The sequence below is a fragment of the Hemibagrus wyckioides genome, linkage group LG17 (genome assembly GCF_019097595.1).
Source record: "Hemibagrus wyckioides isolate EC202008001 linkage group LG17, SWU_Hwy_1.0, whole genome shotgun sequence".
NCBI lineage: Eukaryota > Metazoa > Chordata > Actinopteri > Siluriformes > Bagridae > Hemibagrus > Hemibagrus wyckioides.
The window spans coordinates 3,623,205-3,648,204 of record NC_080726.1 but is presented as its reverse complement, the minus strand read 5'-3'; the positions used below and the strand labels follow the sequence as shown (position 1 = coordinate 3,648,204).

The 25,000-nt window shown below is 39.5% G+C and overlaps 2 protein-coding genes across 3 annotated transcripts in view; both read left to right on the top strand.

Moving 5' to 3' along the window:
• The window catches only part of stim1a (stromal interaction molecule 1a), a 51,297-nt gene extending 38,247 nt beyond the window's left edge, over window positions 1–13,050 (top strand). The window contains exons 8-13 of the mRNA XM_058413396.1: window positions 1,229–1,406; window positions 6,060–6,227; window positions 6,953–7,053; window positions 7,742–7,974; window positions 10,676–10,739; window positions 11,844–13,050. Of these exons, the coding sequence (XP_058269379.1) occupies window positions 1,229–1,406; window positions 6,060–6,227; window positions 6,953–7,053; window positions 7,742–7,974; window positions 10,676–10,739; window positions 11,844–12,354 (1,255 nt within the window). The 3' untranslated portion in view covers window positions 12,355–13,050. The remainder of the gene's footprint in view (window positions 1–1,228; window positions 1,407–6,059; window positions 6,228–6,952; window positions 7,054–7,741; window positions 7,975–10,675; window positions 10,740–11,843) is intronic.
• Window positions 13,051–20,061: 7,011 nt separating this feature from the next.
• Window positions 20,062–25,000, top strand: part of si:dkey-24p1.6 (protein sel-1 homolog 3) — a 21,662-nt gene continuing 16,723 nt past the window's right edge. For both annotated transcript variants that reach the window (XM_058414375.1, XM_058414374.1), the window contains exons 1-6: window positions 20,062–20,252; window positions 21,512–22,016; window positions 23,472–23,598; window positions 23,679–23,800; window positions 23,886–24,001; window positions 24,657–24,721. In XM_058414375.1, the coding sequence (XP_058270358.1) occupies window positions 20,199–20,252; window positions 21,512–22,016; window positions 23,472–23,598; window positions 23,679–23,800; window positions 23,886–24,001; window positions 24,657–24,721 (989 nt within the window). In that variant the 5' untranslated portion in view covers window positions 20,062–20,198. The remainder of the gene's footprint in view (window positions 20,253–21,511; window positions 22,017–23,471; window positions 23,599–23,678; window positions 23,801–23,885; window positions 24,002–24,656; window positions 24,722–25,000) is intronic.

Genomic DNA, 25,000 nt, shown 5'->3' with positions numbered 1-25,000 from the left:
ATAACAAGGACAGCTGGGAGCCTAGCAACCGGACAACGTGCATTTCAGATACGAAAGACCTTGATCAAGAAGAGTTTTTTCAGCAGTGTGTTTTTTACCTGGATACACTAGAGCGTCGACTGCTGTTGCATTCTCGAGCAGCTTCACTGCTTAGTTTGTTAGTGAGATATTTGGATTCCATTTCCACAGACTTTATCTGTAGGTGAGAGGTCCAACAATAAATGTTTAATGAAGCAATTCTGAAGTTAGGGGGAAGTTTGCATTATATAAAATATACATCACTGTATAGCTTTAATAGGTTTGTATTTTGGTGATTGATTTTTATTTTATTTTTTATTTTATTAATTTTCATTTTAGTTTTTTTTTTTAATTTTGTTTATTTTAGTATTTTATTTAATATATTCTATTTATTTTAGTTTTTTTATTCTATTTTATTTTAATTTATTTTTTTAATTTTCTTTTTTATTTTATGTGAGATTTCAATCCTACCTTTTTGGCATTTCTTATCATTTTTATCAAATTTCAGAAATACACAAATATTTGTTTAATAAATGCAGGTCGGTTATTAACTATGATCGTGTTCACCATTTCATTATATTTTTTCATTCACAACAATAATTTTATTTATTTTCAGCAGGAATATTATAATATAATTGCAGTGTGCTGATTTTTGCCTATATTGGGCAGCCCCGATCCAGAGTGCAGAGATTTTTAGCAGATAAAATATTTGATAAATGTAACAAAATGTACATATAGTTTGTTTTTTAAAGCACTGAACCTTCTGGTATCAATTTATCAAATAAAACGTTTTACAAAAGACCCATACTCACTTCTTAGAATAATAATAATTAGAATTAATTATAATAATTAATTAATAATAGTTACGTAAGGAGAGACAGTGCTTAAGTAGGCTAAAAACATAGGGTAGGTAAATTAGGGCAGGTTATTAGCAAGTAGATAAAGGAAAGTAAGAAGTTGGGTAAAGAGAGTGAATTAAAATATAGTAATGAAGATAAATAATTGAAAGGGAAGACCTAAGTAGGTGAGTATTTAAGTCATTAAACATGTATACTGTTGTATTTACACAGTACTATTAGTTATCTGCTCATTATTTGCTTTACTTAAAGTTTCTTAGTAATTATTTTATATATGCTACACTTATATCTATATCTGACTGTAGTAGCAATTTTCCACTATTAATCTCTGAATGAACTGTTTTGATGCTCAGGCTGCGAATTGCCCAGGAGGAGCACCGCACCGTGGAGGTGGAGAAGGTAAACCTGGAGCAGAAACTCCGAGACGAGATCAACTCTGCCAAGCAGGAGGCTCAGCGGCTGCGAGAGCTTCGGGAGGGAACGGAGAACGAGCTCAGCCGGCAGAAATACGCCGAGGAAGAGCTGGAACAGGTAACGATGCTGGTGCTGAAGGGTCACACTCTCTCCTAAACCTCATATTAATATTTAGATTTAGATTAATACACTATTTTGTCAAAAGGTTTCGGGACACCCCTCCAGATCATTGAGTTCAGGTGGTGTTTTTCAGGGGTTGGGCTCAGTCCCTTAGTTCCAGTGAAAGGAACTCTTAATGCTTCCCAAACTTTTGGCAATATAAGTGTATAACATAGAAACGTCCTTGCATATGTTGTCAATTGTAGAATTATTGGCATCCTTGACGGTCATTCTCATAAAAAGTCTTAAAAGATCTACATTACATCGTGTACCTGCAGACTTCCTCATTTATCAATCTGGCAAATGATTTCATACGAAATGTCTTCCTGCTGAATCAGGATGCTATTGAGCTTGAATGTATTCACACTGGAATTTTGACCAACAACTTTCATTCAGAGCAACATGCAAATGCAATCTTGAGAAAATCTGTGAGATGCAGAAGAGGGAAGTTAGTGAAGGAATAAAAGGAAAAACGGAAAAAGGCCTGTGACTCTACGATCGTCTCTTCTTTCGTTCTGTAACATTATCACTTGTGGTGTTGTCTCCTACGCAGTAACTGTCCTACTTCCTTATTATTCTAGGAACTATATGGTTCACGGTTTTTCAGAAGAGTAAACAGACAGTACTGTGTTTAATAGGGATGTAACAATACAGTTAACCCACAGTTCAATACGTACCGCGGTTTTTAACCACGGTTTTCTGTTCGGTTCGGTTCGGATAGCTTGGCAAATTAAAGTTGTTTTTTTTTTTTTCTCCATTATTCTTTGTTTAGGTGACAGGAACAGTAAGTATGTTAAGAAGAAAAAAAACTGGTTTTAGTTGCAATTCTCTTTATTTTACTTAAATGCAAAAATCAACTTGTACACATTCATAGTGTACTGAAAATAGTGAGGTATAAAAATTAGAGCTTGTATGACTTTATTACAGGAGACGGGTTTGGACGGCGCTCTTTATTTCCCCATCCGCTCTGTAATGACCAGTCACTGTAAGAACTCTCTGTTACCCACGAGGTCCAACTACCTGTTATTAGAGCAAGACTTTGTGCTTTAGCCAATTCGGTTTCGATTTTTTTTGCGCGTCTTTTCGTAGAGGTCGGTTCGAGCACTTTTATAAGTTGCTGAAAGCCCACATCACCGATCATGGAAAACGGCTGCAAATCTTTAGCAATTATGATATTATAATTATTTTTGTGTCTCTCTGAACCAGTTGTGTCTGAATGCTGGAAGGAATCAGATAGGGGATTGTTGTTTTTTGGGTTCCTGTGTTACCTGCTCTACCATCCCGCTTCCACCCCGTGATATCTCTGGGTGATGGAGCTGCAGATGTGTGGTCATGCTGGAAGTATTTCTATGTCAGTAGGTAACTCGTGTGTAACAGTGCTTAAGCACAGTCATTTTTTTTGTTTACCGTTTTTGTTTCATCGGTGTCATAGTCCACAACAAATCCGAAATGTTCCCACACCACAGATCTGAGAGACATATTTCTGTCTCACTTCACCGCTCTACAGGGTTAGATTGAAATCTGACACCAGCATCCCAAGCATGGTTACCGCCCCTAACTTTAGTGCTCACTGATTTGGATATTTACTCACAGGGAGGCGTGTCTGTCTCACAGTGTAGACATACAGTACAGGCAAACACCAACGGGCGGTTCAGAGAGTAATAAACACATGGTTATTATTGTTTTAAGGAAAAACCACAGTTCACATACGTGTATTGAACCATGGAGGTCGTACCGAACGCTTCAATATTATATTGAGTATTATGGCATCCCTAGTGTTTAATATTAATGTTAACAACGTTACAGCCTAGGCTTGCAAAAAAAGCCTTGAAACATCCTGAGGTTATTAATAAAGAGACACTTGAAGAGTCAACCACAATGACGCTCTCCGTGTTACCATGTAGTGACCGGTTTCTCTCAAACGTCAAGCTATTATTAAACTGGAAGTGCTTTATAATCCAGTATAGATTTTTGTTTTATAGATTTTATAGTTTATGACTTCCAGGAATGAATGTTGATTCATCCTTTACTCCTCCAATTAATTTGGATTGTGTGTGTGAGAGAGAGGGAGAAAAGAGAGAGAGGGGGAGAGAGACTTTAGACTTCAATAGACAGAAGTGGGGGATTGGAGGTAAAAAAAAAAAAAAAAGTACAGTTCTGAAAACAAAGATTAATTACAAGTCTTAAACCTTAAATCCGCTGATTCCTCTCAGTCACAATATAAACTAATGAATGAATTATTTTAATTCTCTAAAGATATTGTGATCACTATGAAATCTTATTAAAGTGTATTTGTGTGGCATTATTTGTCACAGTCTTAAAACTTTAGCATCATTTTGCTCAGCCCTTATTCACAGCCTTTAATAACCAGAAGCATGACGTCTGTGCTTTGAGTCACTGAGAGATCCTCCTCACCTCCATTTAAACATCTGAGTGAGGGATTAGAAAACGTACAAGAGGACATGACATGGTGAGGTATAGCCGCTCTGTCGCTCCGGCGTGTCACAGCACTGCAGTGCCTCATTAGAGCCATGTAATGAGGCTAGAAACAAGCGAGCCGCTCTCAGTCCTTTCTCCACAGAGGCCACTTTCATCCCTCGTCTGTTTCCCCCACTTCTTGCTACCATTCATCTTTCACTCACAGAACCGGGACCGAGACTAGCGATGCGCTGAAATATTTAAGGTGACATTTCAAGAGACGGCAGCGTACTGTACCAGTGTTTATTCTCAAGACTTTGTTGATTTGATTTAGCTTGAGTCAGGTAATAGTTTTGATGCATAGAGCAGATTGTAGAGAAGTCAGCGGTGTGTATCAGGACCATCTGAGAAGCTCCATCTCATTTTACTCTCATGCTGGCAGGACAAAGAAAGATAACACATTCCAGTGCTGGTCATACTACCAGAGTGCAGTTTAAATAAAGTTTCATCTCACGCTTTCACTTTTATTGGTGAGGAAAAAAGTTCAGGTCTGTGCTTCTGCACCCGAGCAGGTTCTGTAATCTTTCACAGCTTTATCAGGTTTTTTGCTCTTTTTTAATTTTGTTAAGACGTTCATTTGTCGATATACGACTTCCGCTAATTTTTCAGTTTGCCTTATTTCCCACTTACTACACACACACTTCCGTGATGTTCGTTGTTTTGCCGTCTGACTCTATCTACCGAGCCGTTTTTGCTAAGTGATGTTCAGCTACGTCCTGGTTTTCACCTGATTTGTGGCACATGCTATACAGCTTCTGACTGGGAGTCTGTTGCTAAGCAACTAACACAGCATCACTTCATTCTGTACACGTTTGACACAGCGATGCGAAGTTAAAGCCATGCTGATCCTTCTTCAGAGCAGAATTTCATAATAAGCCAGGTAAAAATCAGGCATAACATTATGACTGCCTGCCTAATATTGTGTTGGTCCTCCCTTTTGCTGCCAAAACACAACAAACTCTGTATTTTGAAACCTTTCAATCAGAACCAACATTAACGTCTTCAGCAATTTGAGCAGCAGTAGCTCGTCTGTTGAATCGGACCACATGGGCCAGCCTTCATGACCCATGACCCTGTTGCCGGGTCACCACTGTTCCTTCCTTGCTCCACTTTTGATAGATACTGACCACTGCAGACTGGGAACACCCCACAAGAGCTGTAGTTTTGGAGATGCTCTGATTCAGTGGCCTAGCCATCCCAGTTTGATCCTTCATCAAAATTGCTCAAATCCTTACGTTTGTCCATTTTTCCTGCTACTAACACAAAAACTTTGAGGACAAAATGTTGACTTGCTGCCTAATATATCCCACCCACTAACAGGTGCCATGATGAGGTACTCAGTTTTATTCACCTCACCTGTTAGTGGTCATAATGTTATGGCTGATCGGTGTACACCAGAAGCTTTTTGTAAAATGGACCAAGTATGTAAATAACAAGCTCAGACTTTAAAGAGTTAATCATCTTGAATAGTAGTGTGGTGTTTTATTGATGATCTGCTGCTTCCAGTGAAACTAATAGACACTGATTAATTAAGAAAGTATGGAGTACAAGTCTGAACCCATGTGTGATGGAATCTGTGAGTTGAGTTAAATTAGAGATTTTATGAAATAGAGTGGTTGGAGTTTTTGGTTTGTACAGTTTGAGGCTATCCTTGGCTTTTTATTTTTCTGTCACGCAACACTGAATAAGCACAATTTTGATTCATTATCGGCTCCTGCACTTTGTATGCTTTATCTCTTCATTCAAATATAATGCACTCCGAACCGCTCGCACTTTCCATACTCACAACCAAATTTCCATTAGTTGCCGGGAAACAACGCATTATAATTCTCAGACCTTCATCTTTAACCAGCCGAGGCGTTCTCTCTCTCTCTCTCTCTCTCTCTCTCTTTCTAGCTCTTTCTCTCTCTCTCATTGTCTCTCTCTCTCTCTCTCTCTCTCTCTCTCTCTCTCTCATTGTCTCTTTCTTTCTAGCTCTTTCTCTCTCTCTCTCTCTCTCATTGTCTCTCTCTCTCTCTCTCTCTCTCTCTCTCTCTCTCTCTCTCTGTGTGGGCCTGTACCACTGAGCAGAGAAGTGTTGCACCTATCCTCCGCATGCTGCCAGTATTCAGCTGACTCTGGCGCCCCCCGCAGGTACGCATGGCCCTGAAGAAGGCTGAAAAAGAGCTGGAGTCGCGCAGCAGCTGGTCTCCGCCTGAAGCTCTGCAGAAATGGCTGCAGCTCACACATGAGGTGGAGGTGCAGTACTACAACATCAAGAAGCAGAACGCCGAGAAACAGCTGCTGGTCGCCAAAGAGGGGGTAAATATTACACAGTGTTTACATAGCCTTCATTCTGAATCATTACAGCAGCAAGACATTTAACCAGCTGTAGTATTTACATAATTAAATGTATGTGTTATAAATGTGACCGTTTTTCCAGATGCAGCAAGTAGTTGTTAGACTTAATATTATTTTTTAAATCAATCAATTAATTTATTATTTTTTGTAGGTTTACTGGTAGATATTTATTTGCGCCTTGTTGCCTTTTTAAACTACATTTTTTGTTCTAAATCACTGACTTTTTTTTTTTTTTTTTTTTTTTACTGATATATTTTTTTTAATTGTAAATAACAAATTATAAAAAAAATATTTTATTATTGTTGCAATTTTCTGGTCATTTTTAATGGGAATAATTTTTTTATTTTTTAATAATTATTTCATATTTAATTGTGAATTATAAATTCTAATTATTGAATTACATTATAGTTTTAATTATTGAATTAGTGAATTACTGACAGTTTTTTCTTTATGTTGAGCTTTGTCTCCAGCTTTATGAACATTACTGTATTTGTTAAATTTGTTAAAAGTTATTTAGTTAAGAGCAGTTTTTCTGACCTCAGTAGACTCTTCAATGATTTTTAGATTACTGTATAAACTGTTAATAATGTAGGATTTAATCAGCTCTCAATAGGAAACGCTGCTCGATTTCCAGCATGAAGTGCGCCTTTTAATCAGAGCGAAGAGTAACTCTGTCTCATTCCCAGGCGGAGAAAATTAAAAAGAAGAGGAACACGCTGTTCGGGACGTTTCACGTGGCACACAGCTCCTCACTAGATGATGTGGATCACAAAATCCTGGCAGCCAAGTGAGTCAGTGCTCCTCTTTACACTCATACTGACCTTTGTGAATGTCCATTCATTTACACTTGTCTGTTTATTTATGTCTGTGTTTCTGTTTATTGATTTATTTATTTATTTGATTGATGCATTCAAATTATTGCACCTTAGTAAAGTCTCTCTGCCTTTTCTCACTTCCTCTCATTCTATCTTTTCTTTTTCACATCATGTCTCTCTCTCTCTCACTCTCTCTCTCCCCCTCTTCCCCCCTCGTTTGCTCTACCTCTTTCCGTCTTTTTCATACTCTCTCTTCCTGTCTTTCTCTTGTTCTACCTCTTTACCTCCCTCTTATGCTTCTCTCACTTTCTCTGTCTTTCTCTACTACTTCACCTACTCACTTTCTCTCTCCTTCCCTCCCTCTTCACCCCTCGTTTGCTCTACCTCTTTACCTCTTTCTCATACTCTCTCTTCCTGTCTTTGTCTTGCTCTACCTCTTTACCTCCCTCTTATGCTCTCTCTTCTACCATTCTTTTTCCCTTTGTCTTTCTCTCTCTCTCTCTACCTCTTCACTTTCTTTCTTTTTCTCACTCTCACTCTCTTTCTTCCTCTCTGTGTCTTTCTCTCTCTGTCTTTCTCTACTTCTTCACCCACTCACTTTCTCTCTCTCTCACTCTCTCTGTCTCTCTCTCTCCCCCTCTCTTTCTTCCCCCCTCTCAGGCAGGCCCTGGCAGAGGTAACAGCTGCCCTGCGAGAGCGTCTGCACCGATGGCAGCAGATCGAGACACTGACAGGTTTCACAGTAGTGAATAATCCGGGTCTGCCCTCGCTGGCCTCCGCTCTCAACCTCGACCCCAGCTTCATGGGAGGCCGGGCTACGCCGCAGACCATAATCATGTCTGAAGACATGGACGACATGGACGAGGACATCGTGGCACCTGGACCTCTGCAATGTAAGGACTCGCCGGACTCGAACGGGTCCAAGGCTCGGTCCATTAAGGGCTCACAGAGACAAACTAAGGGCCTGCTGCTTAAATCTAAAAAACCCTCCTCCTGACCGGGAGATGTGTTCCATGCATGTGTCACAGTATCAGTTCTGTTTATGAGGAGATGCAGGGACGTGGGCTTGTAATGTGAAAAATAACTCATGCGGTGTGTTTGCTTTCTGTCTGGTGGAAGTGGGGTTTTGGACTTCAGGCTACATTGTTTTTGTCCCTTTTTTGGAAATGGTACTTCAGAATACATGAATAATGACACCAAATCTTTGTATTTTTATTCAGTATTATATTCATCTAAGGCTCCCTGGTCTCTGCATTGCAGAAAAAGGCAAATCTTTTTATTTTTAAAGACTTTTTAATTATTCTGGGCACTTAGTTTAATCTAAGGACACTTTCACACCTAGTTTGTTTGTTAGTCTAAATCAGCGTAAAATCTGTATTTTATTTTTATTTGTTATTTCTTTGGATTGTTTTGAGCTGCAGAGGCTATTAGATAAATGAATATAAATTGGGGATCATCTGAGGAAAATATTAATCCCAATCCTACTAATCTTAAACCTCAGAGTACAGAGAGATAACTCTAAAAACAATTAGATATGTATGAGTCATTTATTATTATGTATCCAGCATCTTTTCTCTTTTTGTTCAATCCGAAACACACAGCATGTTTGATTCACTTTCTGCAGGCGAGTCGATTCAGAATCGAATCACTTACGCCGAGACCGAACCCGAGTGCGACCGCAGTGTTCCCATCTTCCTAAAGAACCGCACCGATGTGGAGAACACACCAAGGTTCTGTTTAAACAGACTAAACAGGACATATGTGAAAGTGCCCTTAATGTCTCATTTTTTTAGGGTACTAGATTTCCGTTTTCTTTCTCAGGTATTTGTTGTGTAAACTTGTTTTATAGCTCATACTGCAGTAATTTAATTGCATTCCGACTTTAAATACGTAGTACAATATCCAAGTTCCTGGAGGAAACCAGAACCACTGTGAAAAGCTCACTGGTTCTTATTTATTGTGTGTTCTTTGTAAGATTTATAAACTTTGCAGTTCAGCCTCTCAAAGTAGGATGGCCAGTTTTTAATTCTCGGCTCGCCCAACCTTCCAGATGCCAGACGGTTTACAGGCTAACGAGTGAGTGACCTCTCCGGTCTCTAATTTTGGCTGTTTTTCACTCAAGCATTTCTCCTTCCTTTCCCCTCACTTCTGTTCCACGTGAACAGAAACACATTAACATTGATTTCCGTCTATCCTGTCAGGGATTTACTGCAACGAAATACCCGTGTACCTCAGGGCTGTCAAAGGAAACTGCACTCTTTTAAATTCTCAGGTGTTTTTTATGCCACAGCGGTGTTAAGGTTCTGTGTTAGAACTTGGACAGAGTTTACAGTTCAGGCTTGGCGTTTACAACAGCTGATTTGTTGCTATGGCGATACAAGAGACACTGAAATCTCGCAGACGCAGGACGTGAAAGAGACTTTCTTGATTCACGCCAGCATTTATTTAGGTGAACTTCAACCGTTCACAAGCTATATAAACAGTGTGTAACGGCTGATACAGTGAAGTTTTCTATACGCAAATGTTTATTTAGCATTTATAGAAGGAGTCTCCTGTGTGGGTGCTTTATAAGAGACAGAAGTAAAGCTGTAAATTTACATCTTAACAGGAATGTCTTCTGGACAGACGCTTTTTACGTGGTTTTTTTTGTATGTTCTTAACTTTAGAGAGAGAAACAGGCTTGCGAGAGAGAGAGTAGGAACTATCTTGTTTCCTAGACTTTAAATGTAACTGTAAATGGATAAGATGTAATATTTGTTATTCTGTAATTAATAAAAATCGCTGTGCTTTAAGAGGAATAAAGCACTTAGCACACTGCTATTATAGGAAAACATCAACTTTAAATCATTACATGAAGGTCAATACTTAGTTGTTGGTCATTTTCCGATAACAGCATAACACACGTTCTAAAAAAAAAAACTCCAGAAACTTTTTGCTTAAACACAGAAAAGGGCTCTAAAGCAATGCATGTATTTTTTTTTTATTATTTTTTTTTCCGATTAATTATCAGCGGTTTTAATTAAAATAATTTAAGCATAAATAATGTGTCCTATTTTTATTTTACAAGAAATAAAGACATTTTATAGATGTTTGATTTGACTTCCTCATGATTTATCTGTCCTACAGGACACAAATAAATAATAATTAATAAATAAATTGATTGACAGCCCTGGTGTACTCGTTACTGAACGTAACCCCTTTGGATTTGGTAAAAAATATAAGTACAACTTAATAAACATTACATTTACAGCATGAAAGATAAGATTTTAATGTATGTCTTTAGTGAAACTACCTTGCCTGAATTCCTTGACTTAAACAGCCAGGTATATTTTAATTTAAGTGTAAAGCGAGCCACTTTAACATCACGGTCATTCATCAGGTTAAATCCCCTAATTCCTTGTGGATAAAGAACTTTGCTGAGTCGTTGTGGTCAGTGTTTGTCCACCTGATAAGCAAGCAGCTGTGTCTCACTCTCCCACGTGCACACTTTACCTCCAAACAGTTGCACCTGAACTTCCTGCTTAGCCACACCTCCTGAATTTTTCCTGCTGTACTCAAATGACCTGTGTAACACGTACTGTTCTGTGTCCACAGCTCCCAGTATGATGTCTCTTCGCCAAAGGCACATTGACCCGCAGCTGGCCTTGGGCTCTCAAAGGTTGGTAGAGACCAGCCATGCCGGCGGAGGGCATCAGGGGGAGGGCAGTTCATACCCGCCGTCCTGGCCCAGATCCAACCTGCGCCAGTCTCACGGGCAGGTTGACACGCTGGGCCTCGCTGTCTCGCACCCGTCCATTTTCTGCGCTTCCTCTCCACCTTATTCCTCGCCCTACTCTTCCTCCACCTTCTCATCCTCTGCTCCTCATTCCTCCTTCTATCATTCATCTTTCCAGCCAATGGACCCCATTCCAGATTCGCCCCCTCGTCGCAGTAGAAGCTATGGGTACTCCTGTGTTTGTGTTTATGCTTGTGCACTTTGCCTGGCATGAAAATAGTTCAATTCACCAATCTAACATCTATTAACCAGCCTTTTGTGAGCTCATCCCATTCCAGCGAGAATCACGCATGTGTTAATCTCCTTCATAATGATCTATGAGCATGTCTCTCTCACTCAAACACAGTGCCTTGCTCTCTGCTTGCTGATGATTTGTGACGCTGCCAGAGATGCCAACATTTACAGTTTATCCTTGGCGTTTAGAGATTCAGTGTAGACACCTACACTGTTTCACCAAACTGTGTCTGAAAGTCGCCTTGTGTTAAAGCTATTTAACACGCAGGACGTGAAAGACTCGCTTTTTTTCTTACTTCACGACAACTTTATGCCATCTAGTTCAACATCGATCGTCGATTTTACAAGCAACACTTTTGTGAGCCAATGGAAATCAAGAGGGCGGGGTTATAATCTTTGCTGGATAAAAGCACATGGCAGTGTGTGCTGTTTGTCAGTGCTATCAATATGGAGTAGACAGTCATACACTAGGAGACATTGTCGTAAATTTCCTCTCTGTCTCTCTCTCTCTCTCTCTCTCTCTCCCTCTCTCTCTCTCTCTGTGCCTTCTAGGATTTCCTTAGCAATGTTGGCACCTCTGCACTCGTTTTTGATCATGTACCTCCTCTTAACCGACTTCCTAATTCTTACTCTTTATTGAATAATCAAGTGTTAACAACTCGAGTTGAAACACTATAACAGGAAGTGATTGAAAACTGCTGGATTAAACCATTTCCGAAGATGTCCCCTTCATTAACGAATCTTTCTCCTCAGGGATCTGAATCGCTCCGATTCGGACTCGTCTCTGTCCGTATCTCAGACCAGCGATCAGCTGCGCCTGTCGTTGAGCTCCAAGACTCCTCCCATGAAGCCCACGTCTCTCCTCCACGGTTCCTACTCGCGCTCCGAGGAATCGGCTCCTTTCCACACTCCCAACGGAGGAAACCGAGTTGCCGACTCGACCGGCTCTCCCGACGCAGGCTCGGACAGCCCCATCCTGATGAAAAAGATCTACAGCATGGGGAAGTCAGCCAGCATGAGCGAGATCCACGGCTCCATTTCGGAATCCTCGCGCTCCTTAAGCCCGAACTCGACCGAGCCGGACACCCCGTCCCCCACGGCGCTTCCCGGGCTGGCGACGCTGAAGGGCGGGAGCCGCATCCCTCAGATCTCATCGAAGAAAAGCCCGCTGGAGGAAGACAGCTACTCTACAGGCGAAGACACTGACTCCACAAGCCGCAAGAAACACACTCCGTTCAAGATCTTCAAGAAACAGAAGAAGTAATGAGGGTTTAGTTATAGACCGATCCAAAAAAATGCGTCTGTGCTCCATTATTGCAATGGATGTCCCGATTATTTATGTAGTGGCACACGCAAATGCCTTGGCGAGGATTTTGTAGGTACTTCTCATAGGGGACTTCAGGAGGCGTTCTTGTTGTTTTTATTCCTCTGCTTCTCAGTTGTTGTTTTTTTTTGTTTTCTTCAGAGGATTTAACTCCGGGATGTCAGCGGGACGTGGGAATGTAAAGTTATTTATTCTACAGCAGGCAGTGCCACATTGTCTCTCCCTGAATTCTTGCTCTTTTCCTCGTACACTCCTGATCGGCTTGCATGTCTTGGCTGAAATTTTCGAATGCTCTTAAATGTTTGCTCGGTTCTCGTTTCCTGCAGCTTGAACACAAAGTATCAGGTGTTCTGTTTGTGTTTTGTTTTTCGTTGTTCTGTTTAGTTCTTTGTCCTGGGAAATTTTAATTAATGGACGTTTTAAAACCGTGTGTGTGATTAGTGCTAGTCAAAGGCCAGGGGAGCAAAAAAAAAAAAAAAAATTAAGTTAAATAAGAAAAAGGGCTGAATCATGTTTGTGAAATCCTCCTTAAATCTGTTGCACTACTGCTGAATGTTAGTGAATCGGTTTCGCGGTCAGTTTAAAGAGTATCTCTTATGTACGTCATGAGTCGTGGAGTCCAGACGGATAACGAAAGTGTAAAATGGTCTCTGATCATTCCAGCTCGTCTTAAAGGACCACGTGCGCTTTGGGTTGTGATTCAACACCCCACGTGACTGTTCGGTAGCGAGTCGTTGCTTTCTCTACTGCAGATTGAACGAGGTTTTGGATCATCAGTTGTTTTTTTTTTTTTTTTTGGATGATAGTCGTATCCATGCCTTGTAGACTAGCTCGAAATATATCCCTAAAGTGTCTTGTACTTTGACGGCAGCCGCCTAACGGCAGAGAAGCTAACATTGTTTTAAAATAATAATAAAGAAAAACAATAGTCTGTATTAAATCTCCACCTCTCCGACAAAGTGCCGAACCAAAGATGTCGATGGGCTGATTATCAGTTAGTCTGTCTCTAATAAGTCAGAGGTTTTGGCAAAACTTGGTGTTCATAAGGCTATGTAGCGCCTACGTAAGCCCTGTGTAAACATGAAGCAAAATTGCATTCATAGAAATTTTACCAACAGTTATAAAAACTGGCTGTTATAAAATTGACAATGTTGATTGAGTTGACTTGGAGATTGTGACCAGTTATAAAGTTGACACGAAACATCAACTGTTGTAACTCTGACACAAGGCCGTCTCAAATCGAACGACATAAGGTTTAAGCTGTTTTGATAAAAGTTAAAGGTGCAAACTGTTATAACGCTGATGTAACATGTCACCTGTCATTAAGCTGTCTGTAATGGGAGGTTATAAAGATAAAACGTTGACATAAGGTGTCACTGCAATGAAGTCGGCGTAACTAAGTATCTGCGATGACCAGAGCTTGTGTGTGTGTGTATATATAGATATAGATATAGATATAGATATATATATATATATATATATATATATATATATATATATATATATATATATATATATATATATATATATATATATATATATGAGAGAGAGAGAGAGATATAAAATGAGAGAGAGAGGTGTAGACTGTAGAGAAGTTGACATAACATGGTGCCTCTGCTATAACAGTGAGGTGCTGGTGGTTATAGACATGACATAACACCTAAAACAAATTTGACGTAACCCTGTTATGCCTGTCTGTAGCTCTCTGTACTTCTGTTATAATGTGCCTATGATTCTATGTCAAGTGCGTTTAAGAGAATCTCATTTCTGCTTAATTGTTAGAGGAAATTACATAAGACTATAATAACCGGATTATGAATATGAATATTTTCTGACATTTTAAGTCCAATGCGATAGTTCTGGCAAACTCACACTAAAGTCAGTGTCTATTTAGGTTTCTTCACGTTATGAAGGGCTTATGTAGGTTTTATGTATCTCTATGAACATCCTTATGTCAAGTGTTCCCAAGGTTTGTTTACATGGAAAAAAATGATTTAAATTGTGAGTATTTAGTTCTCCTTTGCCATCTCTAGTGTCTGCACGTCTCTGGAAATGATTTTGTTGCTCATTTTTCAGCAGAACACGGGCGCTCATCCGTTCCACCCCCACCACCCCGCAGAAACGCGTTTTTTACCGACCACTGTAGTATTCACGTATTCTGTCCCGAGTCCTGGATTAACCAAAGCAAGCGCTGCACGAGACACCATACACCAGCTCCTCAGACACGGACTTCTCTGTGGATTTTTTTTCCTATTTTTATTTTTAAATGTGAAAGATGGTACGGATGTAAAAGTCTACATAACGAGGGTGTATCGGTCGAAAACAGGAATGCGTTCTTGATCAAATGTGTTCATTTGTACCTCTTTGCACGAAGAAGCTGTAAAAATGAATTTTTGGTGAGCGAGTGTGTGTGTATAGAGTGTGTGTGTCTCATTTTAGTTAACAGCACTCCATCTCTGCGTTGATGCATGTTGCGTACCTGCTGCAATACCGGTTCACAGACACCAGGAGCTGTTCACACTCCCGGTTCCACCCTTAGCGCCCCCCCCCCCCTTTGAGCTTCGATTTATGATTATATACATTAGTACAGAACGCAAAGGGAGGGAGGGAATATTTTGCATCATCTGTAGTGTTGAGGACTGTTGTCCAGGTCTTGGGAATTTTATGGCACTCATGCATGAAAGCAATAAACGGTTTTAAAGAAAAAGTTGTTTTTCTTTTTCTTTATTTGTCTATTAAATGTGCAAAGAAATGTAAGAATGTTAAATAAGACTTTATTCTGAGGAGGGAGAAGAGATCTGATACGACTCTTATATTTATGATGTTGGTTAGGACTAGTGTTTTAGAATTAAAATTTGTGAAAATTCATTAATCATAATTGAAGGTTTAAATGTTCATAAACTTCACTTAAAATTAAAATTTTAATTGCTAATAATTGGGGATGTGCAGGAAATGTGGGTACCAAAAAATGTAAAAATAAAGTCAAAATGTTGAAATTAAGAAAAATTCAACAAATTGGCAAATTTAATTTTGTTTATTTAATTTTTTATTATTTTTGACTTTCATTATTTATTTTATTATTTTTCATTTAATTATTTTATTTTTTCATTTATTTATTTATTTTATTTTATTTTTTATTTTTTTATTATTTATTTATTTTTTTATTTATGCCTGGTCAGAAGAGATGCATTCAGTGGTGAAAACATTGCCCATGTTCAAAAAATTTCACACTTTCTCTAAGTAAAATTAGACAAACAGTTTTTAATCTCGGTTCATTCCAAGTACACTATATTGCCAAAAGTTTTGGGACACCCCTCCAAATCATATAATTCAGGTGTTGTTTTTCAGGGGTTGGACTCGGCCTCTTAGTTCCAGTGAAAGGAACTCTTAATGCTTCAGCTTCATAACAAGACATTTTGGACAATTTCATGCTCCCGACTTTGTAACTTTCACTGGAACTATAAGGAGCCGAGCCCAACCCCTGAAAAACAATACCTGAATTAAATGATTTAGAGGGGTGTCCCAAAACTTTTGGCAATATAGTTTATTTAAAAAATTAGTGATAGTGGGCATTGCTGACCAGATGTGGGCAGGTCCACATCATTGTTGAGAAAAGTTGAACTTTATGCAAATACAGAGTGATCTGGTGACTTTTATAATAAATATATCTTATAAATATATCTTATAAAAATATCTTATATTAAAATAAAAAAATAAAAATCAAAAGATAACTAAATTCAAAAATATCAGCAGTGTTTTAAAAAGCAAAGATGATAACATTACCGTGAAATAATTGAAAGACAATGGGACAGATCTGACCTCCCCCAATCCTCCCCCCACCAGCCGTTGATCAGCAGTAGCCCCCCCTCCTACATTTCCATACCTGGATCACCCACACAGCTCCACACCTCAGCACCACCCTCCCCCTCACCCCTCACACCTTTCACCATCAAAGAGGAAGATGTGAATAGGCTGTTTAAACATCTGGACACCTGCAAGGCTAAAGGCCCAGACTCTGTCTCCCCCTCCACCCTAAAGCACTGTGCCAATCAGCTGTCCCCAGTGTTCAGACATTTTTAATACCTCACTGGAGACCTGCCATGTGCCAGCCTGCTTCAAGACCTCAGCCATCATCACAGGACTTAATGATTACAGACCCGTCAACCTAACTTCTGTGGTCATGAAGTTTTTTGAGCGCCTCGTGTTGTCCTACCTCAAGGACATTACAGACCCCCTCCTGGATCCACTACAGTTCACCTACAGAGCCAACAGATCTGTAGACGATGCTGTGAACATGGCCCTCCACTTCATCCTCCAACATCTAGACTCCCCAGGATCCTATGCCAGGATACTGTTTGTGGACGTCAGCTCTGCGTTTAACACGATCGTCCCAGCTCTGCTTAGAGACAAGCTCTCCCAGCTGAATGTGCCTGACTCCATGTGCAGTTGGATCACGGACTTCCTGACAGAGAGACTGCAGTTTGTGAGGCTGGGTAAGCATGTCTCTGACTCCCAGAACATCAGCTCTGGATCCCCCCAAGGTTGTGTCCTTTCTTCTCTGCTATTCTCCCTGTATACCAACGGCTGCACATCTGGTCACCAGTCTGTCAAACTCCTGAAGTTTGCTGACGACACCACCCTCATTGGCCTCATCTCTGATGGGGATGAGTCTGCCTACAGGAGTGAGATGGACCATCTGGTGTCATGGTGCAGCATGAACAACCTGGAGCTCAACTCTCTCAAGACAATGGAGATGATAGTGGATTTCAGGACGGACCCAGCCCCCCTCTCCCCATCATCCTTTGTGACACTCTGGTGACATCTGTCGAGTCCTTCCGCTTCCTGGGCACCACCATCAATCAGGAGTTCAAGTGGGAGCAGAACATCAGCTCCCTCACCAGGAAGACTCAGCAGAGGATGTAATTCCTGTGGCAGCTGAAGAAGTTTCTCCTCCCTGAGAAGATGCTGGTGAACTTTTACACTGCCTCCATCGAATCAATCCTCACATCCTCCACCATGGTCTGGTTTGCTGCAGCTACAGCCAGGGACAAGGCCAAGCTGCAGCGTGTCATTAACTCTGCTGAAGACAAATTCCTAGTATTGTAAAGTGCTCTTTGCTGACCCTTTGCTGTACCTGGCAATAAAACTTATTCTGATTCTGAAAAATAAGTGGGGGGAAAATAGTTCTTTAAAATCTAAAAAAAAATAATAATAATAATAATATAATTACTCCCTCTGTAAAAGATATTTGTTTGTTTTTGTTTGTTTATTTGAACCAGAGCTGTTGGAAATTAGCCATGGAGTCGGTCCATATGTACAGTGACCTGTAACCTGTTATAATGTATTCATAAAGCACTGCGTAGATGATTCCAATTAGTTAAGAAACCTATTACAGCTAACAGTGATAGATAATATAGAGTAATAATCTGGTATTATTCCACCAATAGGAGTGAAGACAGTGGTCATGTGACCGGTGGTGAAGATCACATGCTGCTTCTGCTTCATCTCCTGTGATATGATGCAGATAAACACGTCTGTATTTTATACACAAACACCAGATCTCTCTCTAGAATCTTTCATTTTAGCTTCAAGAAAACCGATTTTCTGTGAAACGTTACTATGGCAACCAGTAGCCAGAACGCCTGCTGACCGCTTGAATAAAAAAAATGGCATGTTATACCATCCTAAAGTTGATTATTTTCCTGTAACAGAACATCATGAAGTGTTCTCTTCCTCTTACTCTCAGGCAACAATTACAGTATTATAAAACTGTCATGTTTCAAACCTACAAGAATACAGGGATTATTTCCTGTTATTACATAAGTTATAGCAGCTATAAACAGCCATCAGACTCTCTCTCTCATTCTTTCTATATCTCCCTTTCTCTCTCTCTTTCTTTCCCTCTCTCTCTCACTCTTTTTAAGTTACTCTCTCTTTTTTTCTCTGTCTTTCTCCTCCCCTCTTTCTCTCTCCCTTACTCTCGCTGTCACGCTCTCTCTTTCTTTCTCTCTCTCGCACTATCCCCCTTCTCACGATTTTTCAGTCTCTCTCACTCTCTTCCTCTCCCTCCTCCTCTCACTCTCTTTCTCTCTTTCTCATGTTCTCTCTCTCTCTCTCTCTCTCTCTCTCATTCTCACCCCTCCCCACTCTTTCTCCCCCCCCTTTTTCTCTTACTCTTACTCTCTCTCTCACTCTCACTTTCCCTCCTCTCCACCTCACTCTTTTTTAGTTACTCTCTCTCTTTTATCTCTCTCTCCTCTTTTCTCAGTCACTCTTTCTCTCACTCTCACACTCTCATGCTCTCTCTTTCTCTCTCTCACTCGCACTATCCCCCCTTCTCTCTCCCCTCTCATGTTGTTTCAGTCTCTCTCTCACTCTCTTTTTTTCTCTCTCTCTCACTCCCTCCTCCTCTCACTCTCTTTCTCGCTCTCTCTCTCATTCTCACCCCTCCCCACTCTCTCCCCCTTTTTCTCTCACTCTCACTTTCCCTCCTCTCCACCTCACTCTTTTTTAGTTACTCTCTCTCTCTTATCTCTCTCTCCCTCTTTCTTGCTCTGTCACTCCTTCTCTCACTCTCACCCCCTCTATCTCTCTCACTTTCGCGCTCTCACTTTCTCTCTTTCTCTCTCTCTCTTCCCTCTCACTCTTTTACAGTTACTCTCTCCCCCTTGCTCTCTCACTCTTTCTCTCCACTCTCTCTCCCCCTCGGTCTCTCACAATCTTTCTCTCTCCCTTCCTCTCTCCCTTCCTCTCTCTCTCTCTCTCTCTCTCTCTCTCTTTAACAAAAGATGGTTGAATAGATTCAAATACTAGTTTAGTTTGGGCTTAAACAGTCTGGAATTCCAGATCAATGACGGTGTTCAAATCTGTGTGCTTAAAAATGTTCCTACAACAAAAAAGACATATTTTAATCTCCTAAAAGTTTGTACTAAAATTGTCCTATCTGTGTATTGTGTCTATGAATGAATAAACTGGATGGTTTTTCCACAACATTCAACAACTACTCAGGTTTTTGTGAAAATATATGTTTTTAGATCTTCGTTTTTTTAACCATTATTACCAAAGTTTAAACTTGATTTTCTGACACAAACATGTACATGTGTGCTGGTTATATATTATTGTAGCACAATGTAAACGAGACATTTGTTGTAAGAAACAGAAATAAAAACAAATGTCAGGGCATGTCAAGATATCTCCAGGATCCAAAAGACATCTAAGGGTTAATTTCATCTCCTTCGCAGTGTTGATTTTCCCTGGTCTTTGCCTTTGCCTCTGCATGTACGGGTGGAGCTGCAGCTTTATGTTTGTCTACATCTGAACCTAACAGGATGTTCTTCCGCTTGAGAAACTCCTCATATTAACAGTACTGATTATACGCAAATGAATCGGTTCTTTTTAAAACGACTCTTCCAAGTGAATCGGTTAGTCGAAATGATTAGGAAGCAGAAACTAATTTAGGCGATTTTGCTTCTTTTATTATATCAAATATGCTTTTAAATCATTACTAATGTATTTATTTTGTGAAATGGAATTATAGCATTCAGAAAGCTGATATTCATGCAATAATGTAGTGTTACAGAAGGACACTCCGCGTTATGAACGAAAATGAATCAAATCTCGCGGAGTTCGAATCACTAGATCGAAAGTGACTCGCCGGTGTCAAGCTGGTCACATGAAAGTGCCGCAGTTTGGACAGGACATGAGCATAAAAACAAATTAATTCATTCATTTTTATTTTTTAATTGTAACTCTATTAATCTGAGAAGAAAGATTTTCAGTTCTCAATGGGAGAATTATCCCGGATCTGCACGAGGCTCTTACTTCAGCTCGGGATAATTGTGAGTGAAATGAATTAGTGAGAGAAATTAGTGATTAATTTATTAGTGAGTATTTTTCTAACAATATGAAGCATTTATTTATTTATTTTAACTAAGTTCAAAAATATTAGCAACGTTTTAAAAAGCAAATACAATGGAATAACTAGCACATTACAATGAAGTGAAATAAATCCTTTTATAATCTTACTTTTCCTGTATAAGGTATTTATTTATTTATTTATTTATTTGTTAATTATATGTTTATTGCCACGTGAACCACAGCTGTTAGCTGTGAAATTAGCTATGGAGTCCATGTGTATAGTATATGTGACCTGTCACCTGTTATAATGCATTCATAAAGCAGTACACAGATGATTAAAATAATTGATGAAAAGGGATGACGTTTTAACGTGTTAGATTATATGGAGCAATAATCTGGTATTGTTAAAAAAAATAAATAAATAAAATGAATAAATTAATAAATAAATCAACTTCCAGACAGTTCATGTGATACTTTATATAGAGGTGTTTGCTTTGTGTTATGAATAATACTTTTAATAATATTAACTTATTCATAATGCCTAATAAGACAGTAATGAATTAATTAGTTAATCAAGTTTGATCAGTTTAATCTATTATGTGTATAATGCCTTACAACTGCATTGTAAATTTTGGAGTCCTATCTTAATGCAAAGGTTTGTCATCTTAAATATACATGTGGCACACACATGATAATGACATCCACAAGTTCATATAAGAATTTAAAGAAGATTAAAGCATTTCTTATAGATAGAGGAGGGTGGTCTACACGCTTCTCCAGCGTTCTTAGACAGTACATTAAGACAAGTTGCTCTCCTGTCTGTTAAATGATTCACTGCATGTTAATTATGGTGGTGCTGATCACTCTGCTGGTAACTTTTATATGGTGTGACTGAAGCGCACTTTCAAGAGGGTGCCAATAATTCTGGTATATATTTAATTCAGATAAATGTTGTAGCACTTTTAACAGGTGTATAAACAGACTCAAAAGGGTGACACCACAGAGAGAGAGAGAGAGAGAGAGAGAGAGAGAGAGAGAGAAGGAAATACAGATTAATACTTCTATCTCTCTTTTTTTGCGCTGTCTCTTTCCTCACTTGCTCTCTCTCTCACTCTCTCTCTTTATCTCTCTCTCTCTCGCTTGCTTTCACTCTCTCTCTCTCTCTTTCTCTCTCTGTCTGTCTCTCTCTCCCTCTCTCTCTCTCTTTCTGTCTGTCTGTCTCTCTCTCTCTCTCTCTCAGGTAATTTTCTGTTTAAGTCTCAGCGAAAGCAGCTCAGGTTCCATTACACTCCAAAACCCTCATGAAACTCCAGTATCCATCCACCCGCTGTGGGTCCATTACTCCTGCAGCGAAGTCTCGGTGGTCCACCTGCAGGTTTTTGTCTCTTTCGTCTCCGGAAGCACGTCAGTGCTCTTCCAGCGTCAATGGGAATGTTCTCCTGGTGCCCACAGAACACAGGTTGTGAAGATGCATCTTCCTGACTGGTTGGTTTATCAGCCTGACTGGAGGATAGAGATGTCTGACTGGGTGCTTAGCTGTTTTGTCCGTGTTTGGATGAGCAGCGGTGAATCATCCGAATCTGAGTCTGAGCCGGGCCGAGAGTCTCTGGCCAGCGCAGTGGAAACTTTCACCGTCCTCAATCCTCTGAGTCGGATGTTTAAGGAGCACCTGCTGTGTCCTAGCTGGGAGACAGAGATGCTTTGGAAAGCTCGCAGGTGGAAATCCGAGTGTCCAGTGGAAAACGGTGCGGCTATCATGAGTGCTTTTATACTTATTGGTCCCAATTAGAGTTCACATGGAAACAGACTGAGATCAGATTGTCTCAGTGTGATTATTGTCTTCTCATCTGCCTGAAGAGCTGCATCCAGGCTTTGCCTCTGCATCCCAGTCTGCTTCCAAGTGAACTCAGTGCAGTTTTCAGTGGGAAAGTGATTCAATTCAAGTGCAAACAATCCTGTCTAGTTGAATGGAGACAAAAATATTCTATCTAGTAAATTTATTTATTTTTTAATTCATTCATTTTTTTATTTTTTATTTATTTATTTATTTATTTATTGAAAAGAATTCTCAGTATCTCACAGAAAAATGCAATTTAATTTTCATTTTCAAGTTTATTGTCATGTGCATAAAGAGACTTTAAGCCTCTATAAAGGATTAATTACTACATTACTTGGTAGATTAGTAGATTTATTGCTACATTATTACACTCTGACCCAGAGTCAGGCAAAAAAAGACGTAAACGGTGTCTGCAGTAGTAAAGTGGTATAGTGGGAGATATTGCACATGTTCAGTACAAATATATAGTATAATTTATTACCATATAATGGAAGATAATAAACATACAGTACAAAGACGTTCAGAAACAGATAGCAGTACAGTAAGTGATAAATGATCCTATCATGATGAAGGCTTTATTTTGCCACATGTACATTACATCACAGTGAAATTCTTTCTTTGCACATCCCAATTTTGTAGGTTGGGGTCAGACATGATACAGAAGAGAGGGTTGAGGGCCTTGTTCAAGGGTCCAACAGTGGCAGCTTGGTCTTAATCACTTAAGTCACCACTGATATTGATTAGCCACCAGTTTAACACATTTTAAGATATCATAGGTCTTAAAATGTGTTAAACTGGTGGTTAAACCGATCCATGAGGTGTAAACTGGGGCAGTAGCTCAAGTGGTCAGCCCCAGCACCACTGTTGGGCCCTTAAGCAATGCCACCTGTTCCAGGGGCACTGCATCATGACTGACCCTGTGCTCTGACCCCAACCCTCCAAGGATGGGATATGTGAAGAAAGAATTTCACTGTACAGTAATGTATATGTGACAAATCTAAACCTAAACTCAAAACTGCCAAAAGACAGAGTTAGGATGAGGTTAGGATGCTGAAGATTTCAGAAATGCTGAAGATTTCAGTATGTAAAGACTGGATTCAGCACCTAAAATGATTAAAATCAAATTGACTTAATTATTGATGTAATTATATAATTGTTTATTTATGTATGTTCTCCATATTGGGGTGATTTTACAAGGACATATCCAGGTCCAATATTATTTGTAATTAAATGCAAAAACAACTCAATCCAAATAGTATACAAGCCAAAAAGGTTCAAATTCACTTTTCTATCTAGACTAATATGTGTGAAAGCATAGCTGAATGTGTGCTGATTCTTCACTGATGCTGATTTTGATATGTAGAAGTCTTCACTTTGTTGTCCTCGCTCTACGGGTCCACTGGGGAGAACTTTGGCATCACCAGAACCCTCGATCCGTTCACCAACAGATTGCTGGAAGGAAGACGTCTCAAAGCCGTTACATATCCATGGTAGTTTAGTTCAAAAACTGATTTATTCTGGTCATCAACTGATGACGTGGAAACTGAACTGAAAACGCTTTTCTCCTTAGGTGTGGCTTCTCTCTTTGGGTTTTTTTAGACCAACCTTGTAAAGAACATCTGTGTGGGATTTTACATCACCTAGACACTCAGGAGGATTACGTCAGTCCTTCGTTGTTTCTCGCTCATACAGGTGAGTCAAGGTTTTATCTCTCTTCTGTATCTTCATCGCATATCCTCTATGAGCTGTAAACACTACTGCATTTTTTTTCTCAAAGGTCACCTCCATGTCCAGCTGGAATTAGAGAGCGGTTCGCAGTCAGCGTTTCTGTCTTCCTTCACACTTCCTTTACACCAGTGGTGCTTTCTGAATCTGGAGCTGACAGGAAGAACGGTCAGAATTTTAACCACTTGAAGAAAAAAGGTTGTATATATACACTACCAGTCGAAAGTTTGGACACACCTTTTAATTCAGTGTTTATTTTCTACATTCTAGAACAATACTGGAGATTTCAGAACTATGAAATAACACACATGGACTTAAGTAATCCATATGTAATGATAACAAAAAACAGTCAGTTGTTATTTTAAGACACGAAGGTCAGGTGTTCTGGAATAGTTCTTGCAAGAACAGTATTGTCAAGTGCATTTGCAAAACCCATCAAGCACCATGATGAAACTGGCTCACATGAAGACCATCCCAGTAAAGCAAGACCAAAACTTACCTCTGCTGCAGAGGAGAAGTTCATTTAGAGTTACCAGCCTCAGAAATCACCAATTAACAGCACCTCAGATTAGAGGCGTTATGAAGGCTTTACAGAGCATCAGTAGCAGACATATCTCAATATCAACTGTTCAAACGAGATTATTGTGGATTTCAGCCGCCTTCAGCATTGTTTTACAATGTAGAAAGAAATAAACATCAGGAAACACCATGGAATTAGAAGGTGTGTCCAAACTTTTGACTGGTAGTGTATATATATATATATATATATATATATATATATATATATATATATATGATATGTAACCAGTGATTGTGACCATAGGGGGAAATTACAGCTGCATGTATCGAGGGAGATGAACAACCAGTTATCAAGTCCTCAGAATACACGTGAGTAACTGAGAGGAATCATAGATTCAGCCTGACGTGTAGAAGACACTATTATGTAGTATTACATGCATGAGATAAAGCTTCTACACATATTTACATAGCAAAACTACTCAGTATTAATACACTATTTCCTATACAGATTGGGTTAAATTAACTTGGCATAGATATAAATTAACCATTTTTACTAGTATGCTGGACTTATGGGTAAGTATGGATATGGACTTATGGGATGTTTTCAGTCAGTATAAAGAAATGAATCTGGCTGTGATTCTGCTATAA